The sequence below is a fragment of the Mercenaria mercenaria genome, chromosome 16 (genome assembly GCF_021730395.1).
Source record: "Mercenaria mercenaria strain notata chromosome 16, MADL_Memer_1, whole genome shotgun sequence".
NCBI lineage: Eukaryota > Metazoa > Mollusca > Bivalvia > Venerida > Veneridae > Mercenaria > Mercenaria mercenaria.
Genome location: NC_069376.1, coordinates 48,829,514 through 48,852,724, shown reverse-complemented (window position 1 = coordinate 48,852,724; position 23,211 = coordinate 48,829,514). Strand labels below are relative to the sequence as shown.

Sequence of the window (23,211 nt, the reverse complement as noted above, 5' to 3'; positions counted from 1 at the left end):
ATAAGAAGGACATGTACATATTTTACTGAATAATAAAAATACCTTTACCATATAGCTGACATCGATGTTTTTCTCCTGTAATGAATTGGCGTGTAAAGTTTAATTTGAAATTATAAACTAAATTAGGTAGCTAGAATATGAGTACACAGTGATCTGTTTATTTTAAATTTCGAATTTAATGCAATGATACCAAAACGTGTATAAAATGTGTTTAAAATGTGTCAAAGACCTCAACTGGACATTATGTTACAGCACGTGCTGTATATGATATAATGTTAGATTATGCCTTTTCTACCACAGATACTTTGTGTTTGGACCAGCTGATCTCTGATTTCTTTTTTCTGTTTCATATCTTTATGGAAATAAGAGATCAGTGGGTATTTTTAAGATTTTAAAAATGTGGATTGATTTTGATAAAATTGTTATTTTTGGAACTGTCATGATGTTGTTCAATGGCCCTTTGTCGTAGCTGGTCCAAACCCCAAGTATCTGTGTTTTCTACGGGAACAGCCGATCATGCATTGACAGAACTGACATTTGGTTCTTCCACGGGAAATGTCCGGTTCATGTCTTTCCGTTGAAAAAATATACTTTTTCGTACTTTCCTCGTAAATGACATTTCAGAGATAGAATGTGTATAAAGCCGATGTTATGGCTTTAAAGGTTTGACATAATCATTCTCACTATGATGTATATACTAAAGTTGGAAAGACGTTTCAATGTTGAATAGGGTTAGGGTTCTATGCACGGGCAACCTGTACTAAAACAATTTTAAATCTATTACATATCTTATATAAGAATGTATTTAAAACAAGCACGTGCTTGAGGGTGTGACGTAATTGTTATTTTTTGTGTAATGAATATTGTCAATGCCCTTTTTCTAGCTGTAAAAAGCCATACTTTCTTGCAAAAAGCAGGACAGAGTTGACTGTTTGTTCTTGATGTTTCAGTGTCCATTATGATGTGAAAAAACTGTTTCAAGTTTTAGCAATAAGCTTGATAGTTTAGAGAAAATGTGATATAAACGATATTATGCTAAGTGAATAATGATTTTCTAGAGTCAATAAAGTTGGCAAAATTATTGAAAGAGCAGGATGGCAGTTATGTCTTGCTATAACATTCAACTTATTGTAATCAATGATGAAGTTTCAAAGCATAGCTTTGTAGTTAGAGATGACCTAAACATGAAACTTAATAAGAAATCTGCATATTTTCTAAGTCAAAAGGGCCATCATTCTTGCAAAAAGCAGGATGGAGTTATGTTTCTTGTGTTAGTGTCAACTTATGATGGTGAAAAAGTGTTGCAAGTCTTTAAAGCAATAGCTTTGATAGTTTAGGATAAAAGCTGACTTAAACATAATACTTAACCAAGAAAATGATTTTCTAAGTCCAAAAGGGGCAATAAATCTTGCAAAAAGCAAGGATGGAGTTATGTTTCTTGATGTACAGGGTCTGCTTATGATGGTGAACAAGTATTGCCAAGTTTCAAAGCAATAGCTTTGATAGTTTAAGAGAAAAGTTGACCTAAACATAAAACTTAACCAAGAAATCTGATATTTTCTAAGTCCAAAAGGGGCCATAAATCTTGCAAAAAGCAGGATGGAGTTATGTTTCTTGCTGTACATGCTCAACTTATGATGGTGAACAAGTGTTGCAAGTCTTAAAGCAATAGCTTTGATAGTTTAGGATAAAAGCTGACCTAAACATAAAACTTAACCAAGAAAACTGATTTTCTAAGTCCAAAAGGGGCAATAAATCTTGCAAAAAGCAAGATGGAGTTATGTTTCTTGATGTACAGGGTCTGCTTATGATGGTGAACAAGTATTCCAAGTTTCAAAGCAATAGCTTTGATAGTTTAGGAGAAAAGTTGACCTAAACATAAAACTTAACCAAGAAATCTGATATTTTCTAAGTACAAAAGGGGCCATAAATCTTGCAAAAAGCAAGATGGAGTTATGTTTCTTGCTATACAGAGTCAGCTTATGATGGTGGACAAGTATTCCAAGTTTCAAAGCAATAGCTTTGATAGTTTAGGAGAAATGCTGACCTAAACATAAAACTTAACCAGGCAACGCCGACGCCGACGCCGACAACCGCTCAAGTGATGACAATAACTCATCTTTTTTTTTTCAAAAAATCAGATGAGCTAATTATTCGGTGTATTTTATTTGGTTTCACATTTTTGATGCCCCTATTAATATGTATCGATGTATATGCAAGCTAAGCCTTGTGTTATTTAGAAGTCACCGTTGCGTTCACATTGTTCAGTACATTCAGTTCTTTGGTGATTGTCGTAGTATAGATAACATATTTAAATGAAGGACACAGGTACCTATAAAATACATTACAGACTGAGAAATAGTTTTTCGTTTTAGCTGCGGAAGGAAGACTTACCGGCCATGTCGCATTCTAATTTAGACGAGCTACAGAACAAGCATATTATGCTGAAATTATTCATTTTCTTTAGGAATGGTCCGAGGCTGCACATTTTTGACAGACTATTTTCATTGAATACTCGGAGCGTTAAATGGTACTGCTAACAGTCTCCGTTTTAAAATGTTTCTTTTACGTATATTTCAGGCTGGTTTGAAGCAACCCAAGCGTTCGAGACACTCGGATTCATCGCAGCCATTGTGGCGCTTGTCTTGATCGTTCTGTACATCTTCGTGCCCCAGACTTCTGGCAAGAGGATAGTCTTCATCCTTGGCATGGTCGCTTGCTTTGCTGCGGGTAAGTTTTGAACTGGAGTTTTCACGTTACAAGAATGCAAGTAGTGGTTAATTTTGAACTTTTTATTCAACAAAATCAAATTGATGGGAGGGCGGGGGAAGATTTCGTCCGGGGAACTTTTTCCTGCATTTGTTAAAGATGATTAACGCTATAATTTCGCGTTTGTTTCGTTTTACATACTTTTCATAGAAAATATCTCGAGTTCTCAAGAATAACCGAATAAATACATGTATGCGTACAGATATTAATAGTGAACAAAACTTAAAATGCAAAAAAATGTCCAGTAAGTATATTTGCAATTCCTGCATTAATATCTCTGCACTCGGGGTTTGCCATATCAGTTAATCATTGAAATTAAATCATTCATTAGTTTATCTACGAAATTTCAATAATCATCGACATATATATAAACGAAGTCGCACTTATTTGACCTGCAGTAACAAAATGCCACAGCGAGAAAAATGATCCAAACAATTCTGGTCGTAATTTAACTCGTTACTGAAACATTTATTACATCAATACACATGTAGTTTATAGTAAATGAATGCCAACATTACTGCTCATTATGCATAATATATAAAGCAATTTGTACAAAGTGTCATATATGGCAATTTATATACAATCATCTAAATTGGTGCTACATTTAAAGACTCGTTTTTAAGCAGTGGGCACAAAATGACACTCAGCAATTTTGTGTAATATCGTTATAATTGAGCCGCACCATGAGAAAACCAACATAGTGCGTTTGCGACCAGCATGGATCCTGACCAGACTGCGCATCCGCACTATGTTGGTTTTCTCATGGTTCGGCTCATATTTTGCTATTCGGCATTCTTTGGACGTAAATATATAGCTCAACGCCTATTTGGCTTTTCCGTGAAAACCGAGGAATGCCAAAATTGCGTAAGGAGAATACGAAATTCGCCGATTGTCATTGCAAGTTTGCTAACTTATAGCATGTTGAAAGGTTCGTGAAGCAGCTGATTCATAAGTTAAGGACTCGGTTATGTACTTTTGTGTACAGTTACATTATTTTATAACAGAATTGCTTGTAGGAAATGCACATTATCTATAAATTCGACGGAAGTTTTGTACATTTTGGCCTTGTGGAAACCTTAGGGAACTGTCTTACTAATTATGATGTTGTAGGTAACTTGGTAGTAACTCTTGTTCAGGCATTGCGTGAAGAATTAAAAAGTTTTCAGGTTTAGTCCTAATTACTGGGTTTTCATTGTTCAAAAGGACATTTCAGGCATAAAACTAGTTACCAATCTTGTGATATAGTATGACACCTGACCATAAAGCGCGGCCGCAAATATGAATTAATTAACAATGAACCGTCTGCACTGTCAATACCGAGTTACATTATACTTTATTTAGATCAAAGACACATGTGCCTCTGTGGTGCAAAAGTAATTTTTACCGAGACGAATAATATGTTATTTATCTTGGTCGTTAAAATAACCTTATAACAATATTAAACACAGTTTCTGGTTGGTTTATTTTCTCAATTATAGTCTCCCCTGCACGTAAAGTGATGTGTTTTTCCAGAAAAAAAGCTTCCTATATATAGGTCGCGTCCTATTATACAGACGATAAATTGCGGACTACTTGCAATAGTTCCAGTAAATATAACAGAATGTTCTAGACAAAGCAAATAAGACCTATTTGCATAAACTACTGACATAGTTTAATAAAATATATTGTTGTAGGCACTAAAATATTTCAAGTAAAGTGTTTTGTTACACCCCCTTTCGTATTTTTTTTAATTCGCTTATCAGTTTTCCATTACTTGTTCTAATCAATATGATAAAAGAATATTTGGTAAAACAAAGGTCTATGAGGCGGAAACATTAACCTTTAGCTTATTGGAGGCAAGTGATTGGCCTGTACTGTTCGCAAATCACTCAGTAAATTTTCAGTGAACACCCCTTTGAATGATAAGTGGTACTACCCAAACTGAATAATAGACCAGGCCATTCTAGAAATTTAGCAGGGTAAAGGTTAAACTCTTAAACAAAAGTTCATATTAGAGGAAATATCATTTGGTCGTTTTAACGTTCTTAATGTTTTATAGTTATTTATGTTTGATTGTATATTTCAGCTGGTTGCATCATTCTTGGTATAATAATCTATGGTTCGAAGGTGGAGACGAATCTGTCCTGGTCGTTCGCCCTCTGTACTATAGCTGGAATCATCTTTGGTGTCTCGGGAATTCTCCTAATCGTTGATATGCTCAAACGCTAGGGTCACGTGATGCCGGTACCTAGCGTGATTACCAGGTGTTAAGACGTCATGCACATATATTGCGTGCCTGTAATAGGAAATTGCCTGAGAAATGTGAAAAAAACGGGAAAATAGTTTTGACTAGTAATGTTTATTTCTAAGTTTTAACCAAGTTAAAAAGCAATTTGAATGTTGTCTTAACCTTGTTAGCAAGTGAACTCATCTTAGGCATATATAATAACTGTTTTATTACATAGAGGCTTAATTTTTATAAACTCGTATATAATATTCGCTTTTTTTCATTTTTATTGTTAAGTGTTTTTTACATATTAGAATTATATATTATGTACCCTATTTTTAATCTTAATATTTCTACATGGTTGTCGTTCCTTACAAACGCGAAATGTTAACTTTAACGCTACTGTTCTGACCCAGTTTAGTTTAACAGCTATATGTGAATGAACTGAAAATCGTCTGTCAGGCCGAATGGCTCATACATAGCGGTATGACGTTATGAATTGGTTGACAGTACTTTATTAAGGTAATGTAGACGTAGAAAGTATGTAGTGGTTGATTCGTTTAGTTTCGGGCACCATTAAACAAGTGTCATGTCTACTGGCGTTTGATGTCTGTGTGTATCTGTGATTTCTGACGTCCATAAGGAGATTCCAGTGTAACTGGATTCTGATCTGTGACGGCAACATTGATTTCTGTCACATCATGTCAGCTGGATCAGATCTCTGAAGGGAACAGACATTTTCTGTCACACTTGAGCAGGAGCCTTGAACATTGTGCACATGCAAAAGTCAATGATGTGATAAGAGATAGTGTTCTGGAATGCAGACTGTTATGGATAAAGTCTAAAGTAGACGGAAAAGTCACGTGGTAAATATTTACGACAATGGAAAGCAGGTCTTGGTTCTTATCTACAAGAGATAATCTTAGTCTCAAGAGGACTGGGAACCAGAGCAGAGCAATGTACCATTTTATTCCTTTGACAGCAATTAGAGTACTACTCCAGAGATAGAGTTGTCCAAAGAACATGGAACCAGACCATTGATTGTTGGTCCCAGTACATAGATTTTTGACTTCTTGAAATAATGTAGGAGACCAGCCTATTGTTAGAACCGAGTCCCAGCATATAGGACCATAATGAGTACATAGGAATCCGCCCGATCGCGTCCGTACTAGATTGTAGGTATCAGTTGGCTCACCTGGACTTGTTGCGCTACCAATCAAAGGGAAGTAAGCGATAATTTTGTTTTTAGATCAAAAAATGATTATCTTCTCGTATATACTTAGCGTTTTCATTTTCAATCATTCATTAAACGAAAATCTTAAGTTTGATAAGGAACGATAACCACAGTAGAAATATTGATATGCATTTAACTATTCTTATACCATGTATAAAAGAGTTGATGACCCTGCAGCTTACGTTTTTCAATAAATCTCGAGTGAATTTTGTAGACAGTTCTTTGAAACTGACCATATACTTAATGTTTATAGAAATTACCAGGACGTTCTTTAGCCTTTGAAAATTTATATTTACTTTTTTATATCATGTTTAATCACTTTTTGCCATAGTGTCTTGCCGATCAGTGCAACTAAAGGGTGAAATTTAATGGGACTTCACCGCACGGTGCTTAACCTTTAGCCTGCTGGTGGAAAGTGATTCTGCCTCTGCGACCTGTGCAGACCAAGATCAGCCTGCCCATCCGTGCAGGCTGATCATGGTCTGCACTGTTCGCTTTTCAGTCAGTAAATTTTCAGTGAACACCTCTTCGAATAAGAAATGGTATCACCCAAATTGAATGACGGACGAGTCCATTTTTGAAATTTAGCAGGCTAAAGGTTAAGTAATGACCAAGAGTTTTATTAATGCTGCTAGTTTGATGCCTTAAATAATTTTTTTTATAGTTGTTTCTTTCTTTTTAAACTGTTCCGCTTAACGTGTTACTGTTTCAGCCCCATTTGCCAATGGCGGATATGGGCACACCAGCAAACGGTGTACAACCGGTGCTAAGTACTGCCAGGGATAAGTTCAATATACTCACTTATTTCAGGTGTTAACTTTTAATACTTAAATGGCGCAGATTTTTCTCTCTACCTCTGCTGCAGACTACAAAAAGTTTTGAAGCCCAGGTCTGACTTGTATATTGAGCACACAATTTCACTCGACTCAAACTTAACATCAATTTTTTAATAATTTTAAAAAATACAGGGTTTGTTTTTTGTAGAAACCATGGTGACATACCAATATATATTTTTACCAATTTACAAAGTTTATAGACGTCTGTTTATAATATCACGCACCGAAAATATATTTTGTGGTGGCAGAAAATTTTAAGATGGCAGCAAACTACAGTTAAAAGACAGCTTTAAAGATATAGTCAAAAGGCACCTTTCTAGTCGCAAGATCAGTCAGTTTCATGAAAAATGTGTTCAAGTGCAATTATTAGTGAATCAATTATTTTCTTGTCTTTGCTTTTACTTCTTTACTTGTGGTTGACAGTTTGTGTATAAGTTTTTCAAATAAATTTTATATACTTTATGTTTAGTATTTATATTATGTCCTTACAAGTAGTAATCTCGCTGTCCGTTTGTTAGTTCGCCTGTCCGTCTGAAACACTTTCGGGTTTCAATAGCCGGGACCTTATAGCCGCTAGGTGAAGGGAGACAACTTCAACAGGAAGCTAAATAATCAGAAAGCAAGTTAATAAACTTGGTCTTTTTGCGGGATAACATAACACATCTTTCTGAAACATCTTGTGGATCAAAACTCAAGTCTTTTAAAAGCAAAGTTTCGAGCTGGCATCGAATTTGGAGCTTGCTCGAAGCCAAAAACTAAAATTTTCAAGGTTAAATTCGAACCAGCATTGAAATTCGGATGGATGGACGGATGACCGTTTCAGTTTTGACTAACTTTTCGATACCTCGGGTGGGATTTTAGACCCGACCGTTTCTAAGAAGCTAGGAAAATCGTTGTTTTACAAAACAGTTACAAATGTATTCATTCATGGGAATCCTTATTTCTATAAACATCATAAATTAAAAGTTGAATATAAATTCTAATGAAATACATCATTCAGAAAACGTATCCGGGCCGCAATACGAAACTGGTTCTCAGTCCTGGTTATGACGATGCTTGTTGAGGTTACTAATGGCGTCCGCATAAAGCAAAGGGAAGCAACAAGTATCAATTTATGACTTATTTTAAAATTTTCACGAATCTGAGAAAGGGTTAGAAGTGGTTATTCCAGTATAATAAAATAACGAGGGATTTCATATGCTTGAAAGTTAATGCAGTTTAAAGGCTGTATTTCACTTCTGCTGTTTGAACCAATACAAGCTGACTTGTTCTCAACAAGTAGCTAACAACTTTCCACATGATTTAGAGATGGAGGAGGAATCAAAACACATATGTTTTCTGGTGTCACTGAATCGTCATGGAGAACACGCTTTTGTGATCTACTAACGAACATGTCATTTATACCACATACATTGTAATGAAAGGAGATTCGAGTGTTAAAGAAATACACTAAACTTAATCGTAAACATTTTATTAAACCCCCATTATTTTACATAAAACAGGTATACATGTATAACAAAATACTATCAATAAAAAGCCAGTAGTATGGTGAAGCCCACATACGGTACTAGAAATGCCAAGGCTATATATACAGCATTCTTCGCTATAACTTTTAAATTATTTGGTAACAAATATGAACTGAATTCTGTGGTGAGATTAAACAACGCGTAAGAGACTGGTAGATAAATTAAAGTGGCGAGAGCGAAGTTGAGAAAATGATAGTTTGGAATATATCCTATGAAATGTTTTGCATTTGATTGCAAGTATATGTGCAGTTGCGATAGATACGTTTCTAAAGTGATTTTTCCAAGCCAAGCAAATAGTTCTACATAGTGGGTACGCCATGCTGGAAACGCGTTGCGTATAATTATGAAGCACACTATTGGGATGGGAGTGGTATACGGATGAAGCGCGTTGTACGCGTATTTTTCACGTCCCATCACTTCTTTATACCAAACCAAGAGAGCTATAATACAAACATTAACCATTGCACATTTGGTCCAAATTATTTTCTTCCAGTCATCACTTTTTTCAAGATTGTTCATGAAACGTTCAAAAGTTGGGTAATTATACGCACATAGCATTCCAAAGAAGCATGCCCAGTGATCCAACCCTGCTCTAAAAGCCCATTCGTGCATAGCCTTGTACTCCGGCTCAGTATAACCTAAGAGAAATTGAAATGGCTTGAAAATATTATTTGTCACTACTGGAATTTCAAATATTATACTGTTAAAGATGAAGTAAGCTACGAATTTGAGCGCCATTTTCTTTGAATCGGTGTTCCATGACTTTAACACGCCCATGAATACATAAACGGATATGAACCAATAGGAATGCATAGCACATATGTAGTATAGCATATATTGGTTGCTAGTAACAACACATATGCACGTGACCAGGAAGTTTAATCGGAACTGCATCTTCAAGAACCGCCATAGCGAGAAATCCTTCCGTACCCAGAAAAATGAAAAGTTACCTGAAATATACAATGAATATTCATTTCAAATGAATGACGAGAACAAATGGTAAATTTTCACGTGTCAAATCAAAAGAAAATACAGAAAAATGTATATTCGTATTTCATGGCTTAGAAAGTATCTGTCTTGACGATAAACAAAAAAGCAAAACTCATTTCATCTTTTCATTTTTCAGTATATGGAACATTCGCATCTATAGTTGAATTCACTTATAAAAAGGTCTTTTTCATTATGATGATGACGATGATGATGATGATGATAAAAAACCGTCACACACCTTACTAGGGATGTCGGTCACACGTAGGATTTATGAGCAATGTGTCGCTCATTGTTAGCGATATTTTCTGACTTATGAACTATGACCGGGCTATGGCGGGGCTCATGTTTTTTTTACTTTAGTCCTCAAGGACGGACCTATGGTTGTGTCTCAGATAAGGTATCATTTATGGCCACTGGACATCAAAATTGAGCCGCGCCATGAGAAAACAAATATAGTATGTTTGCGACCAGCATGGATCCAGACCAGCCTGCGCATCCGCGCAGTCTGGTCAGGATCCATGCTGTTCGCTTTCAAAGCCTACTGCAATGAGAGAAACCATTAGGGAACAGCAAGGATTCTGACCAGACTGCGCGGATGCGCAGGCTGGTCAAGATCCATGCTGGTCGCAAACGCACTGTGTTGGTTTTCTCATGGCGCGGCTCAAATTATGAAGAACAAGAAGCTTGTTTTGCAAAAGAAGGCACTGTTTGCGAGCTCGTTCCTATGAATCAACTAAGTTATTTCATAGAACATCCTACAAAACTCTGAAATTAATGAAAAACAATGGCTTTTGTACGTACAGAAAACTACGCAAACACAGCTTGACTTTAGGTCACTTGCCCTTCACGACTGTGGGTTCGAAATCTCGCTTGGGGCGTAGAATGTTTTCACAATGAGGAAGCTATATAACCTAAAATAGTGTCGGTGTGATCAACCCTACCCCTACCCCACTCCCACATCTTGTACATGTATATAACGAACAAACGAATGTACATTTTATTCTAGACGCTTGAATATTATTTTCTTTAGAAAGACGTTGTTTTTTTGGTATGTTTTATTGATGCCAATCAAGTATTTTTGAGTGTTTTGCTTTTCTTGTGGCTGTATTGCGAAGGCAAAATTGTAAAGTTCAACAATTTGCTCCGACTGCAGCCCGGTCGTCGGATAAGTTCAGCAGTTTCCCCGACTGCACGAGCGTCGGATAAGAACAGCTCTTTTTCATTTCAATATATATGCAATTAGATCAGCTACATTTTCTTTATATTTGAATTCCATCTTATTCAACAATTTATTTAATATAATGTTTGTTGTTTAATTGCTAAATGTACCGTTATACTGTCTCTAAAAAGTCTAGAGATCGTAAGGACGGACAAGACTCATTAAAAAAAATCCTCTATAGAAAAAAGATGTTACACGATGTATAATGCATAAACAAAAAATCTGTAGAAAATAAGGGGCCTCCATGGCCAAGTGACTAAAGTCTTTGACTTTAGGTCACTTGCCCCCCCCCCCCCCCCCCCCCCCCCACCCCCACCCCCACTTTCGCCAAAAAAATATTAAGCAGAACACCTCGACACCTTAAAGTTAGTACCGCGATGTTTTTTCAGACGCATGTACTCGTACATGTAAAATGGACACTGTTGAAACACACCACAACGTACTATATAGACGCCTCATTTACTGGTAATGGATATGAAGACATTGAAATCAAAAGCCTTCGTCGCTTTGTACCAACTTAAAAAAAAAGAATAAACCTGTGAGTTAGATTATGTAATTAAACAACAAAACTTACCGAAGCCTGTCATCCATACGTAGGCAGCAATATAGACTCGAATCCAGTTGTACCATTCCTTGGCGGCAAACACGTGGTACCAGACAAACATCACTTGCATCCAACCCTTCCATTCTTCAGTCTGGTCCCTGCAGTGACAGAAATGAGAAGTTTCACTATTTTCAAAACGACAAGCTGAAAAGCTGCAACTCAAAACTCAAGCACACTCTTAAATGCGACCAAGGGCAAGACAGCACTGCGAGACAGGTGCAGAGATACCTAAAGTCAGGACACCTCCCCCCAATCCTTGCCTATGTCTCTGTCGATTTGAGACAGTTTCTTTTAGCATTTTCGGAACGAACTGAGAAAAAAGTGTAGGTAACAGAGTGCCATGTTTAAAAGTGCACTTTTACTATCAATTCTACTTATATTACAAGATAGGAAATGTGCAGTTGACACTGGGAACACTTTCTGGACACCCGCTCTGTATCATGCATGCCCCGTGTGCCAGCATTAACATATAATTGAGCCGCACCGTGAGAAAACCAACATAGTGCATTTGTGACCAGCATGGATCCAGACCAGTCTGGTCAGGATCCATGCTGTTCGTTAACGGTTTCTCTAATTGCAATAGGCTTTGAAAGCGAACTTAATGGATCCTGACCAGACTGCTCGAATGCGCAGGCTGGTCTGGATCATTGCTGGTCGCAAACGCACTATGTTGGTTTTTTCATGGCGCGGCTCATATATAGTTTCATAGTAAACAGTCTTCGTGTGGTAATCATCCGGTTCAGTTAAGTTGAAATCTTGCTAAAACATGCTAAAATTGTAACAAAACATTGTCTATACGCCCCATCTATACTCAATTTGTTTTAAAATGCTTAAAGATATTGGCTACCAGTTGACAGTGACGGAGAAAGGGTGTCGCAAGGAGGGGTCCTGACCCATGGTGTCTATAGACTGGTGTGTAATGAACTTCATACTGTTTTAAATAAGCACGTTTGTGTAAAATATAACGATAATTTGAAATTGATGTATATCTGCTCTTTTATCATAGCCCCAACCACCCCACCTCCTTCACCCTACACATGGACTTAAATATGATATCAGTTAAAGAATTTTGATATTTTACAGACATAGTTTGCTGTTTAAAACTTTTTATGCATTTTCAAACAGTTTACCTGTTCAGTATTTTATCTGTCGTAGGTCTGATTGTAAAAGCGCACGCTACCAAAAACAACAAAAAGACCAGGAACAAAAATTCATCCCTGTTGTATATTCGCTCTAACTTTGGAAATACCTGCAGGAGAAAAGAACATGATCTACTTGAAGATTCAGCGAAGGTAAGAGTACGAAGAAATATCTGAAGTCGACAAATTGGATTAACATCAGCTGTAAATGTTTAGCAAACACAGAGGAAAACATTTAATCAGGCATAATAAACCTCTGCTTTAGTTTTCGTGCGAGAACGTTAAAGGCGAAGTATGTGGCTAATTGGGTCTAAAACTGCTTTATATAAGCCACATAACACAATATGCCGCCGTATCAAATATGCATAATTCTGAATTTTTAGCCATAAAGGCATTCAACCGCTGCTATCAATGTATTTAACAGAAACAACATTGATTTGACAAAGAAAAGTTCATATATAATAAAAATGTATGTCTGCGCTCAACCTAGAAATCACGGATTCGAAACCGCAAAGGAATTCGTGTCATTTTTCCACTTAACACAGACCTTGTGGAACCGTGGAGGTGGTTCTATACCACCCCAATAGTGTAATGCATTGAAGTGATAGCTTGAGGGTTTCTATATCAATTTAAAGACAAATAAGTTTTACAATGATAGTCAGATTTTCGTTTCAATTATAATCAATGCATTACTAACATATATAGTACAACTATTTCTAGTACATAAAAACCACTTGTTGGTGGACTAAAAGTGTAGTTTGTGACTGGCTTTTATCACGAGTTTTTCAAGTACAAGAACGAAAAGGAAAGATGTTAGACTATAATAAGCTTTAGAGCCTGATGAGCTCTTTAACATTGATCTGGTTCTATACAAAGAGTTGCTTACCTTTCTGTAGTCGCACAGATAGAAAAAGAACAAGAGCAATCCGAACAGACACACGTGTTTGAGAAAAAGTTCAGTTGTTGGTGGTGGCCTCACCGTAGAGAAAGTTTTGACGTCACTTTGTTTTTCAGTATTTCCAGAATTTCCTTCGTTTGTTGCAACAATGTTCGTTCCCTTTTCTACATCTACCACCTGGTCATTTTTAGGTTTATTCGCGACACTATCAGTAATTTGCTGCCCTGATTTATCTTCCAATGTCAACAATTTTTCTTTTTCCGATACGGAAACAGCATCTCCGTTTACTCCCGACACTTTTCCATTTTCACTACGGTTCCCGTTTGATTCCCTGTTATTTTTACCTGTACACCGGAATAACCATAGTATGCTGCAGCATGCCCAAATAAGGGTAAAGCTGAGCTGACCCGCTGTTACGTCATAATGAGGCTCTGTGTGCGAATCAAATGCCAGCTCTGTAGGAGATCTCCGGAACAAATTCACCAGGTTCATTCTGAAATGTAGAATAAATCTGTGGTTAAACTTTACACGTATTTATTATTAGCAGTCCGTGTTTATAATGTGTCAAGTTTACTGCCAATTATGTATATAACTGTCAGTCATCCGATATACCGTATAGCGAGTTAATTCTGTGAGTTTTTATTCTGCGGGTCGAGGCTGTTACGCAGAAATAAATTCCGCACATTTAAACTATCAGCAGAATTTTTTGACGCAGAAATAAACTTTGCTATTTCGCTTGAACTTTTGAAGTGAAGCACCAACTATTATGATTTAGTTTCAGTCACCAAGGATTTATTGAGTCTACGCATTCAATTGTTTATTCAGCACCGTAAGTATACAATACTATCGTGACCACAGCACGAATAGAATAGTTTACAGCGTGTAATCATTTACAAGGTAAATATCAACAATGACTACTGCTAGTGTTTATGAAAACTTATGTGTACACGAAAGATTTAATATCATGTGGGAATCTAAATCATGTGCACATTTGCGAATTATATTTAAACAAAACCCTATTTCCAGATGGGGAATGAGGCACTTAATCAGGGATTGACGAGAATCGAAATATGCGAGTTTGAGTCGACATTAATTATGACGACGTTAAATGTAGTAACTTACATTAATCCCATCGCAGATTTTAACTTCCGGTAGGTATGTATTGCAAAACCGCAAAAAATTAATTCTTGCTTTTTCTCGAAGGTCGCAAGAAATAACAAACGCAGACAATATAAACTAGGCCCCCATTATTAGAGACAAAACCAGAATAGTTTTAGCTCAGCAGAATTAACGCTATACATGTAAGATATTCTAGCTGAGTACCAAAACAAAATAAGTAACTGGTATTTGCAATCCTATACAAATAGCACGCCCGGCCTTTCTCCAAAATATGCTTAAACCAGTTTAAAGTATAGTGTTTACGGCTTGCAGAATACATGTACCTGGAATTAAATTCCACAAAAACCTCACCTGAAGGAAACCTCTCTTAAACGCAGTTTTCCCGCAGCCTATACGGCTTGTACCGTAAAAAAAAGAATAAAGTAATCTCAGTGAAAATAAGCCCATCATGAAGGACACTTCATAATTTTGAACGAAAAAGAGAACAAAATATCATACTTCTCAGTCTACTGTTATGTATGACTGATATGACAATCAAGTGAGTTATAAACAGTAAAACCAAACACACTGCAACAAACCCAGATGCACGAAACAATCCGAGTATTTAAAACGGTATTCCGAGTGCGCAAAACAATAAAAACTCAGGTGCAAAAATATCTATGCTCGCAACAAAATTAACAATCCGAAGTTGCCACAGTGAGCTCAGCACAAAAAAAAACTTGCTGAAAAGCAAAAACGAAAGTTCATGCATACCAACGCAACATTTTAAAGAGTACACAAACTCAATCTAATCCAGTGCGAGAAAAACAGCTGCTCAAATGCATAGAAAATGGAAATTCTGGTTCGCAGAATCGTCATTTCAGGTTCAAGGTAATAAAGGTACAACACTGCCTGTGCATAAAGCGACAATCCTGAAACTTACTGTGCTTAAAAAAAAACAACAACAACAAGGGCTAAAGTCCAACTGGAAAAGCCACACAAAAAGAATGCCGTCATCTAAACAGCACTAATATAACGTAAAAAAAACGACACTCCATAATTTTACTAATAGTAATATAGATACATTTACTGCATGGCTGTTTTAATATTTGACATATTAGTGTGGTAAACATGTATTGAGTATAGACCTGTTATATACTATGAACATGCGATTTGTATAAGGATTGATGTAATAAATGATACTGACGTATAACCTATTTTCGTTCATTAATAACGCGGGTTTTCTATACATTATTTCCTAAATAAATCACAAAGTTTCTATCGAGCGTAACACCCATTCGAGCCGTATTTTTTTTTTCTAAATCACTTTCTTACACACAGCTAAAGCAAACCTATCACAAAGAAATGTAACTTGTAGATTTGATCTTTATATACTAATACTGGTGGAGTTTGTCTCGGATTTACTGCCGTAAGTTTTCCTATCAAATGTGTAATAATCTTTATTCGATATGTTATAACAGTGCGACCTGCTAAACTGTCCCTGCATAACCACAGCAAAACAATTTCTCCGCCCCATCAGTTTTCTGAAAACTTTGATTTTTTAACTGATGCTTACCATTACGTAAAGAGGTGTATTTCACGTGTTCCCGTTTGCGTTGTGTATGTACATAGTTGAACACGACATACTCAGGTGGATTTTTGTCGCAGTAAAAGTTTGAGGGGGCTTCCGTGACCGAGTGGTTAAGGTTGTTGGCTTCAAACTACTTGCCCCTCATCGACGCGGTTTCGATCATCACTCGGGGCGTTGAATTCTTCATTTGAGGAAGCCATTCAGCAGTTTGAAAACTTTGGAAGCTGCAGCTTAAAACCTTAGAAAAGAAGAGGGCCTCCGTGGCAAAGTGGTTAAAGTCACTGATTTCAAATCATATGTCCCTCACCTTTGTCGATTGTTTTACCCAGGAGCCCGCCTGTAATGAAATAATTTCCGGAGGGGCACATGGGATCTTCCTACGCCATGAAAAGTAGAAACGTCACCATTTGACCTTTAATTGTGTCGATGTGACTTGAAACCCAATAAAAACCAAAAAGTTTGGGAAATTTATCTTTCAGGATATCAACCACTGGGGGTTCCCTACTTCCCGAACGGAAGGCTTGATACTAACCTGTCCACGAACGAAAAGGTTAGATAAAAACAGGTGAACTATTTTTCCGTCTGGCAACGTCACAATGCATCATTATAAGCCTAGCATATGGATTTTTGCAAAACTGAAAAATCTCTACATTTTACTGTTATTGTTTGTTACAAAGGAATTCAGTATACTATACAAATGTTATTTTAATCAGCTTTGTATGCAGTTAAACATTAAAAAAAGTTCTATTAGTATTAGGCTTAAATAAAGCATAACTGAGCATGATCAATTTGCATAATTATGGATAATTTGGTTATCGGTTCAATTCAAATGCTGAAATTCATGAAATTATTCAGTTTCCGATTGGCGAAAGTATATATTTTTGAAGATATTTAATACGATCTCAATAGCCCACTATAGCATGAGGCCTGCAATAGTTTTGCTAACAGAAGTCCACTACACAAAAATAAAATTATTTTCGTGATGCTGCGATTGTATGTGAAATATCTCGTACTGTTCATGCATTTTGTATATAATACTCGTCAAAAGAAAAGTGCATTTAAGTTTTAAATATTTCAAAAACATTCCGACGTTTTGTATGATTTTTTCATACACTAACTGCTCATGTGTGTAATACAAAATCTAATACAATGCCACAACTTGTTTAAACTAGATTTATAATATGATATAACGAGTGACAAACATTCATTAGATTCTGTCATGAATACAACGAGAAAAAATTAACAGAAACAAGTCCACCTTTTTTTGGCAACTTGTGTAATACTAAAATTATGTTTTCATGCTCATTCAAATCATATTGACATTGTAAGTCTTTTATGAATGACTGGGCCAGAAACAGTTGTAATTTCACGTCGAATCTCGAGGAAAAGCAAAATTAGAGAATTGTTATGTACTAATACGGAAAAATAAAATTAGAAACAAGATTGACGTCTTTCCACAAATGAGGTGTGAGTATCGCGAAGCGAGCGAACAAAAGTCGGGAACAATCCTACCTGTACGTAACACTACGGATGATATATAACTATCGAATTTAAAAAAATTGGCCATTCGGCACGTGCACAGAGCGTCTTGACGAACTTGACGAACATTTTTGTAACGAATACCTTTATGTCGAGCCTAATGAGCAGTCCCCAAAAATAACCTTGCGGAAACGCAACGCTTGCAGACATGCAGTACAAACTATGGAACGAAGATGAGCATGTGTTATTCGAATTCTTAAGAACTAAGCAATAATGACGAATCGATTCCCTCTACGGAAAACATAGCGACAATTCCGAACGTGAACATTTACTGTCAAATTACAAAAGATGTGTCCTTCCGTCTTTAAGCAATTGAAAACAGTTGCCTATTCAAATGTAATGGAATGAAAGTATGAAGTCCTGGATCGATTCCAGCATGAGCGCCAGTGCCTATTAAAGGAAATAATACAGTTCCAAGTGTATTATCGTAGAAAAACCGATATTGAGTTCTTATGCGTAAGAATTTATCAAGGCCGTAGGCTGAATGAATGTTTTGTTGTCGCATAAGACGAAACACTCGGTTATTCTACATATAAATCAACTTTGTGAAAGTTATTGTTTGTTCAACACTGACTACTAGAAATCAAATAAGTTTAAAAAAAATGTTAACTTATTTTTCGACCGATGTTACGCACCTGGAACGGATTACGTAAATAGCAAGTGCAGTGTTTTTCAGTAAACACCGAGATAAGATTTCTATCTACATGGTATGTAGTGATTTTGGACTGGTCTGTTAGATATTCATAATTACCTTATAATGTATTATGAATGCCAGCTGTTGCTAGTCCTTAAAATGTATAAAAGAAATCTATTATGAATTAGGACATTGAAATGGAAGACGCCAGTACAACTGAAGCATCGATAACAACTTATGAAATCTATGTGTAGCATATGTTTTCGGTTAACAAATGCTGAAAACAAGAAATTGATTACCATTTCGTTGTTGCAGTTATAATTTCTTTGTACATGTATTTATTTAATTAGCTTGTCGTTCTTACTGAGGGCTTCGTAATAGGCTGATGTGTTGTTCAAATGAGTTCTCTTGTAAAATGAAGTCTTTACACTACTACTAATAATAATAATTACTTTTATTACTTTTGTTGTTGTTGTTGTTGTTGTTGTTGAAATTAATTCTCTCGTCCCTTGTCAATGTTTTATTGTTATAAGATGACTTGTAAAAGAAGCAGTGCGTGTCTCAGGATGTTTGTGTCATTTTTTCAAAACATTGATCTGTTAGTAATGATTTATTAATAAAACACTTTTGTATATCTGTATTTATGTATGCATGCTGTATGTGTGTGAATAGAAAATGTTTGTATATACAATAAAATATGATTAAACTAAAATTAGTAATAATGATATATAAATCGAAGTGGACAATTTACATTCCTATTTAGATTCCTGTCCTGTATACGGAAGAAAAAGAAGTTTATAAGGCCACCTCCATTTGTTTGGCAATACCTTGTGTAATATTTAGAGTACATGTATAGAATTATTCACACAATTAAGCAGAAACAATTGCCTATGTAACGTAACTCTTATGGAAACGAAGCAAACTTGAGAAGAAACAATTGCCTATGTAACGTAACTCTTATGGAAACGAAGCAAACTTGAGCAGAAACAATTGCCTATGTAACGTAACTCTTATGGAAACGAAGCAAACTTGGGCAGAAACAATTGCCTATGTGACGTAACTCTTATGGAAACGAAGCAAAATTGAGCAGAAACAATTGCCTATGTGACGTAACTCTTACGGAAACGAAGCAAAATTGAGCAGTAACAAAGCCCATGTGACGTAACTCTTACGGAAACGAAGCAAAATTGAGCAGAAACAATTGCCCATGTGACGTAACTCTTAAGGAAACGAAGCAAAATTGAGCAGAAACAATTGCCCATGTGACGTAACTCTTACGGAAACGAAGCAAAATCTATGTAACGTAACTCTTATGGAGACGAAGCAAAATTGAGCAGAAACAATTGCCTATGTAACGTAACTCTTATGGAAACGAAGCAAAATTGAGCAGAAACAATTGCCTATGTAACGTAACTCTTATGGAAACGAAGCAAAATTGAGCAGAAAAAATTGCCCATGTAACGTAACTCTTACGGAAACGAAGCAAAATTGAGCAGAAACAATTGCCCATGTAACGTAAACTCTTATGGAAACGAAGCAAAATTGAGCAGAAACAATTGTCTATGTGACGTAACTCTTAAGGAAACGAAGCAAAATTGAGCAGAAACAATTGCCTATGTGACGTAACTCTTACGGAAACGAAACAAAATTGAGCAGTAACAATTGCCCATGTAACGTAACTCTTATGGAAACGAAGCAAAATTGAGCAGAAACAATTGCCTCTGTGACGTTACTCTTAAGGAAACGAAGCAAAATTGAGCAGAAACAATTGCCTATGTAATGTAACTCTTAGCGAAACGAAACATAACTGAACAGAAACAATTGCCTTGGTCATGTGACTCAAATGCAAGAGCGCAACAAGTCAAGGCAGGAAAAGCGCGGGAAATTAATTACCATATAACAAGGCTACTTTGCAGGTAGAAAGAAACGATATTGCTCAGTTTCTGTGTATAACAGTTTCATACGTGTAGAGCCATTTTGTACAGTATGGCTGTAATTTAACATATTTCACTGACATCCGATGAGTGTCAATAAGTGAAATAGCTGATTTTGTCGAGTTTCTCTATAGCCTTGGTAACAGATTTGTTAGGAAAGTGTCATGGGTTTCAGGTCGATTTCTGTTATTTGCCGTCACTGAAAACAAATCACACATTTATACGCATGTACACAATTTAACTTATTTTTGACAATATAATGTTATTCGGCTACCATTGAACAGATTATGTAAATAGCAAAGTGCACCTTATGCCATTTTTTCTTAAATGTCATGCGTTTCATGAAGATCCATTTTTTTCTTTGTAACGGATTTCTATCTACAGTTTGACAAATGTATGACTGATTTTGGACAGTTTCTGTACTGAACATTCATCTGTGATACATGTAACAGACATTTCATGTATCAGCCAACGAATGAATTTCGGTTACCAACAGGTAGTTAACTTATAATAATTAATAATTTTTCGAATGACGCAATTTTGTCAATGTTTTTTTGTAAATGACGTCAGATTACGCGTGCAATCTTGTGGAAAGGTCAGCAGCCCAAGTACTCTTTATGGCAGACAATGACTTTATGCAAGAGCTAATCTACATTGTTCTTCGATTCTAAAACGTTATCAAGGATTTTTATCTACACCTTTTACAAGATCCGCCTAATATTTGCCTATTTTTGTGGGTTTCTTTTCCAACGCGTCGCTGTGACGTTTGACGCTTTTACGTGAATTGTAGCATAATTACAAACGATTTTCAGTCTTCTTTGTTTAAAAGGAAAACAAATTGGTTCGTGTCAGAATGGACAATATATTCATACTTAATTTTTTTGCTAGAATAGTGTAAGCGCATTTTCATTTTTTGTTGTAAAATCTGTAGAATCCCTCGGGGTACGTTGTTACCCTCGCTCTAAGGGGCTCGAGCACTACAAAATCCCTCGGGATTCCCCAGTTCTTATATCGAAAAAACAACATGCGTTATCCCTACATCACACACACATTTTCAATACAGAAAATGTCCAAATAACCAATATTTCTAATTCAGATATCGACAGAAATCCGTTACACAGCAAAATGAGTCTTCATGAAACCCGTGACATAAGAAAGAAACGGCATTAGGTGTACTTGGCCGTATATGTAATCGGTTTACTTGAAACCAAAAAAAAAACAACAAAAAAAACAACACAATATTGTCAAAACTAGTTAAATAGTGAACATTAGTACCCATATGTGAAATTCTAACCTATTTCCGTTTTCAACGACGGCAAATCCTGAAATCCGTGACACAATGCCCACATATCTCGTCCGAAACCATCTCTTCGTGTGACTGGCATACCTAAGCGTGAGACATGTACATTGAAATAATCAAATGTACATGAATCTGAATCAAGATGAGTGTGGATATTATAGTTTTGAATGAATGTATTTTAAAGCTTCCAGGCATACTTGAAAATAAATTTTTAATGCATTCTTAACCCATCCATATGCTCATCCAATAAAACAAACTGAATGGACTGAGGTCGTTAAATGAATGATTTAATGTTTTTGCGTTATTCGATTTTGTTGAGTTATTCATATGTTTTAAAAAAAAACACATTTGTCTAAATTTCTAAAAAATTTCATAAATACACTTTTAGCAGTATTAAAGATATTGTCAAGGTGGCGTTAATGTAGAAAGTTGAAACAAAGTTCTCGTGCAGGTCTGTTCCTTTGTTACATACATGTTACAAAATGGTATAAAAATAGAAATAATAAAAATATTTTCGACGTACCTCACTTATAAAATATCAACTTTAATATTGATTTCATGAATTAATTCCAAGTGCATTCCGTAATAACATGAACTACAATATTTCAAAAGTATGCCCTACATTGTACATGTACACACCTGTACAATATATATTGTAGCGGACCTACAGCACATAACAAAAGTAACAACAATAATGGGATTTATATAATCTATAATAAAAGTATTGGAAAAAAAGACTTTTATTTTCGTCCTATCAATCTACAGTCACAATAGAGTTTTACAATCGATACATTATAAAAGTGCATTGGGTTTAAAGAACCATTTAAACCGAAAGCTGTGGGGTATTGTAAATAATCTATATCTATTTAAATTTATAATACGAGAAATGACGGTCAAAACATGGCAGGTATACACACGGCGGCTATGTCCAGTCTCAGCGTACTGTCTTACCAATAAGAGACATTACTAAGTTTAAAATAGACCCTACGTATATAATTTAGCCTCGCTTTATGCATATACACAGGTCTATAAAATTTGTTCAAATATTTGGTAAATTCAACGAAGGGTTACATTCAATGAGTAATCTGAACAATGCTAAAACAAAATAACTAGCAGAAATAATTTAGATAAAAAAGTGTATACTTACATCGTACGTGTCCTCAGCTGCTTACTCGGTTGTTACAATGTCCGGTAATCCATGATCCGGATTAAATTTCCAATGTAAGACAGAATGTGCCGTCACCCGTATATGTTACAGCTTTCCGATGTATTTATATAGATTTTAGTATAAATAGGGTTATACACTGTATTTGTATAAAGTGTACGTCGCGATTGATTTAATGTGTACAAGGGCGTAGCAAGAAGGATCATTCCCAAGCCCCGTTTTCATTGCTTTTTCTAGCCATATTTGCAGTAATTTATATATGATATCACTATGCAATTACCAAAAAACTTCAAAGCTAATAACTGAAACTAGCGGACATATTGTTGTTGACTTCTCTGCGTTTTTTTTTCTTGTATGTACATGCCGCGTAATTTTTTTAAACATATATGCCAAGTGATCAACATAGAAGTTGTCAACAGTTGTTACAAAACTGATTATAATTCTGAAAAATCCAATGCCAAAGTTTAAACCAAAATCAAGATTTCGTTTTCAAAAATCACTGATACCTGATCTAAAATGAAGTGAAAAT

At 35.8% G+C, this 23,211-nt stretch overlaps 2 protein-coding genes across 10 annotated transcripts in view; one reads left to right on the top strand and one right to left on the bottom strand.

Moving 5' to 3' along the window:
• The window catches only part of LOC123540326 (uncharacterized), a 123,755-nt gene extending 116,248 nt beyond the window's left edge, over positions 1 to 7,507 (top strand). For all 8 annotated transcript variants that reach the window (XM_053526995.1, XM_053526996.1, XM_045325257.2 and 5 more), the window contains 2 exons: positions 2,581 to 2,730; positions 4,835 to 7,507. In XM_053526995.1, the coding sequence (XP_053382970.1) occupies positions 2,581 to 2,730; positions 4,835 to 4,977 (293 nt within the window). In that variant the 3' untranslated portion in view covers positions 4,978 to 7,507. The remainder of the gene's footprint in view (positions 1 to 2,580; positions 2,731 to 4,834) is intronic.
• Positions 7,508 to 8,506: 999 nt separating this feature from the next.
• LOC123540969 (uncharacterized) lies at positions 8,507 to 22,904 on the bottom strand. Of its 2 annotated transcripts, none has more exons than XM_045326307.2 (5): positions 22,665 to 22,904; positions 13,410 to 13,914; positions 12,515 to 12,633; positions 11,355 to 11,482; positions 8,507 to 9,521 (listed from the first exon to the last, which is right to left on the bottom strand). In XM_045326307.2, the coding sequence occupies exons 2-5, from the start codon at positions 13,911 to 13,913 to the stop codon at positions 8,572 to 8,574; spliced, it is 1,701 nt and encodes a 566-aa protein (XP_045182242.2). In that variant the 5' UTR covers position 13,914; positions 22,665 to 22,904; the 3' UTR covers positions 8,507 to 8,571. The 2 variants fall into 2 exon arrangements, with proteins under 2 accessions (XP_045182242.2, XP_045182243.2); XM_045326308.2 differs by lacking the exon at positions 22,665 to 22,904 and adding an exon at positions 22,041 to 22,176.
• Between the last annotated feature and the right edge of the window lie 307 nt (positions 22,905 to 23,211).

Bases quoted from the DNA above. Each gene is read 5' to 3' on its own strand.
- LOC123540969 (XM_045326307.2), bottom strand. From the start codon at position 13,913: ATGAACCTGGTGAATTTGTTCCGGAGATCTCCTACAGAGCTGGCATTT. The intron at 12,634-13,409 runs GTAAGCAACTCT...TTTCTCCTGCAG, and splicing joins ATCTGTGCGACTACAGAAAG to GTATTTCCAAAGTTAGAGCG. The intron at 9,522-11,354 runs GTAAGTTTTGTT...TGTATATTTCAG, and splicing joins CGTATGGATGACAGGCTTCG to GTAACTTTTCATTTTTCTGG.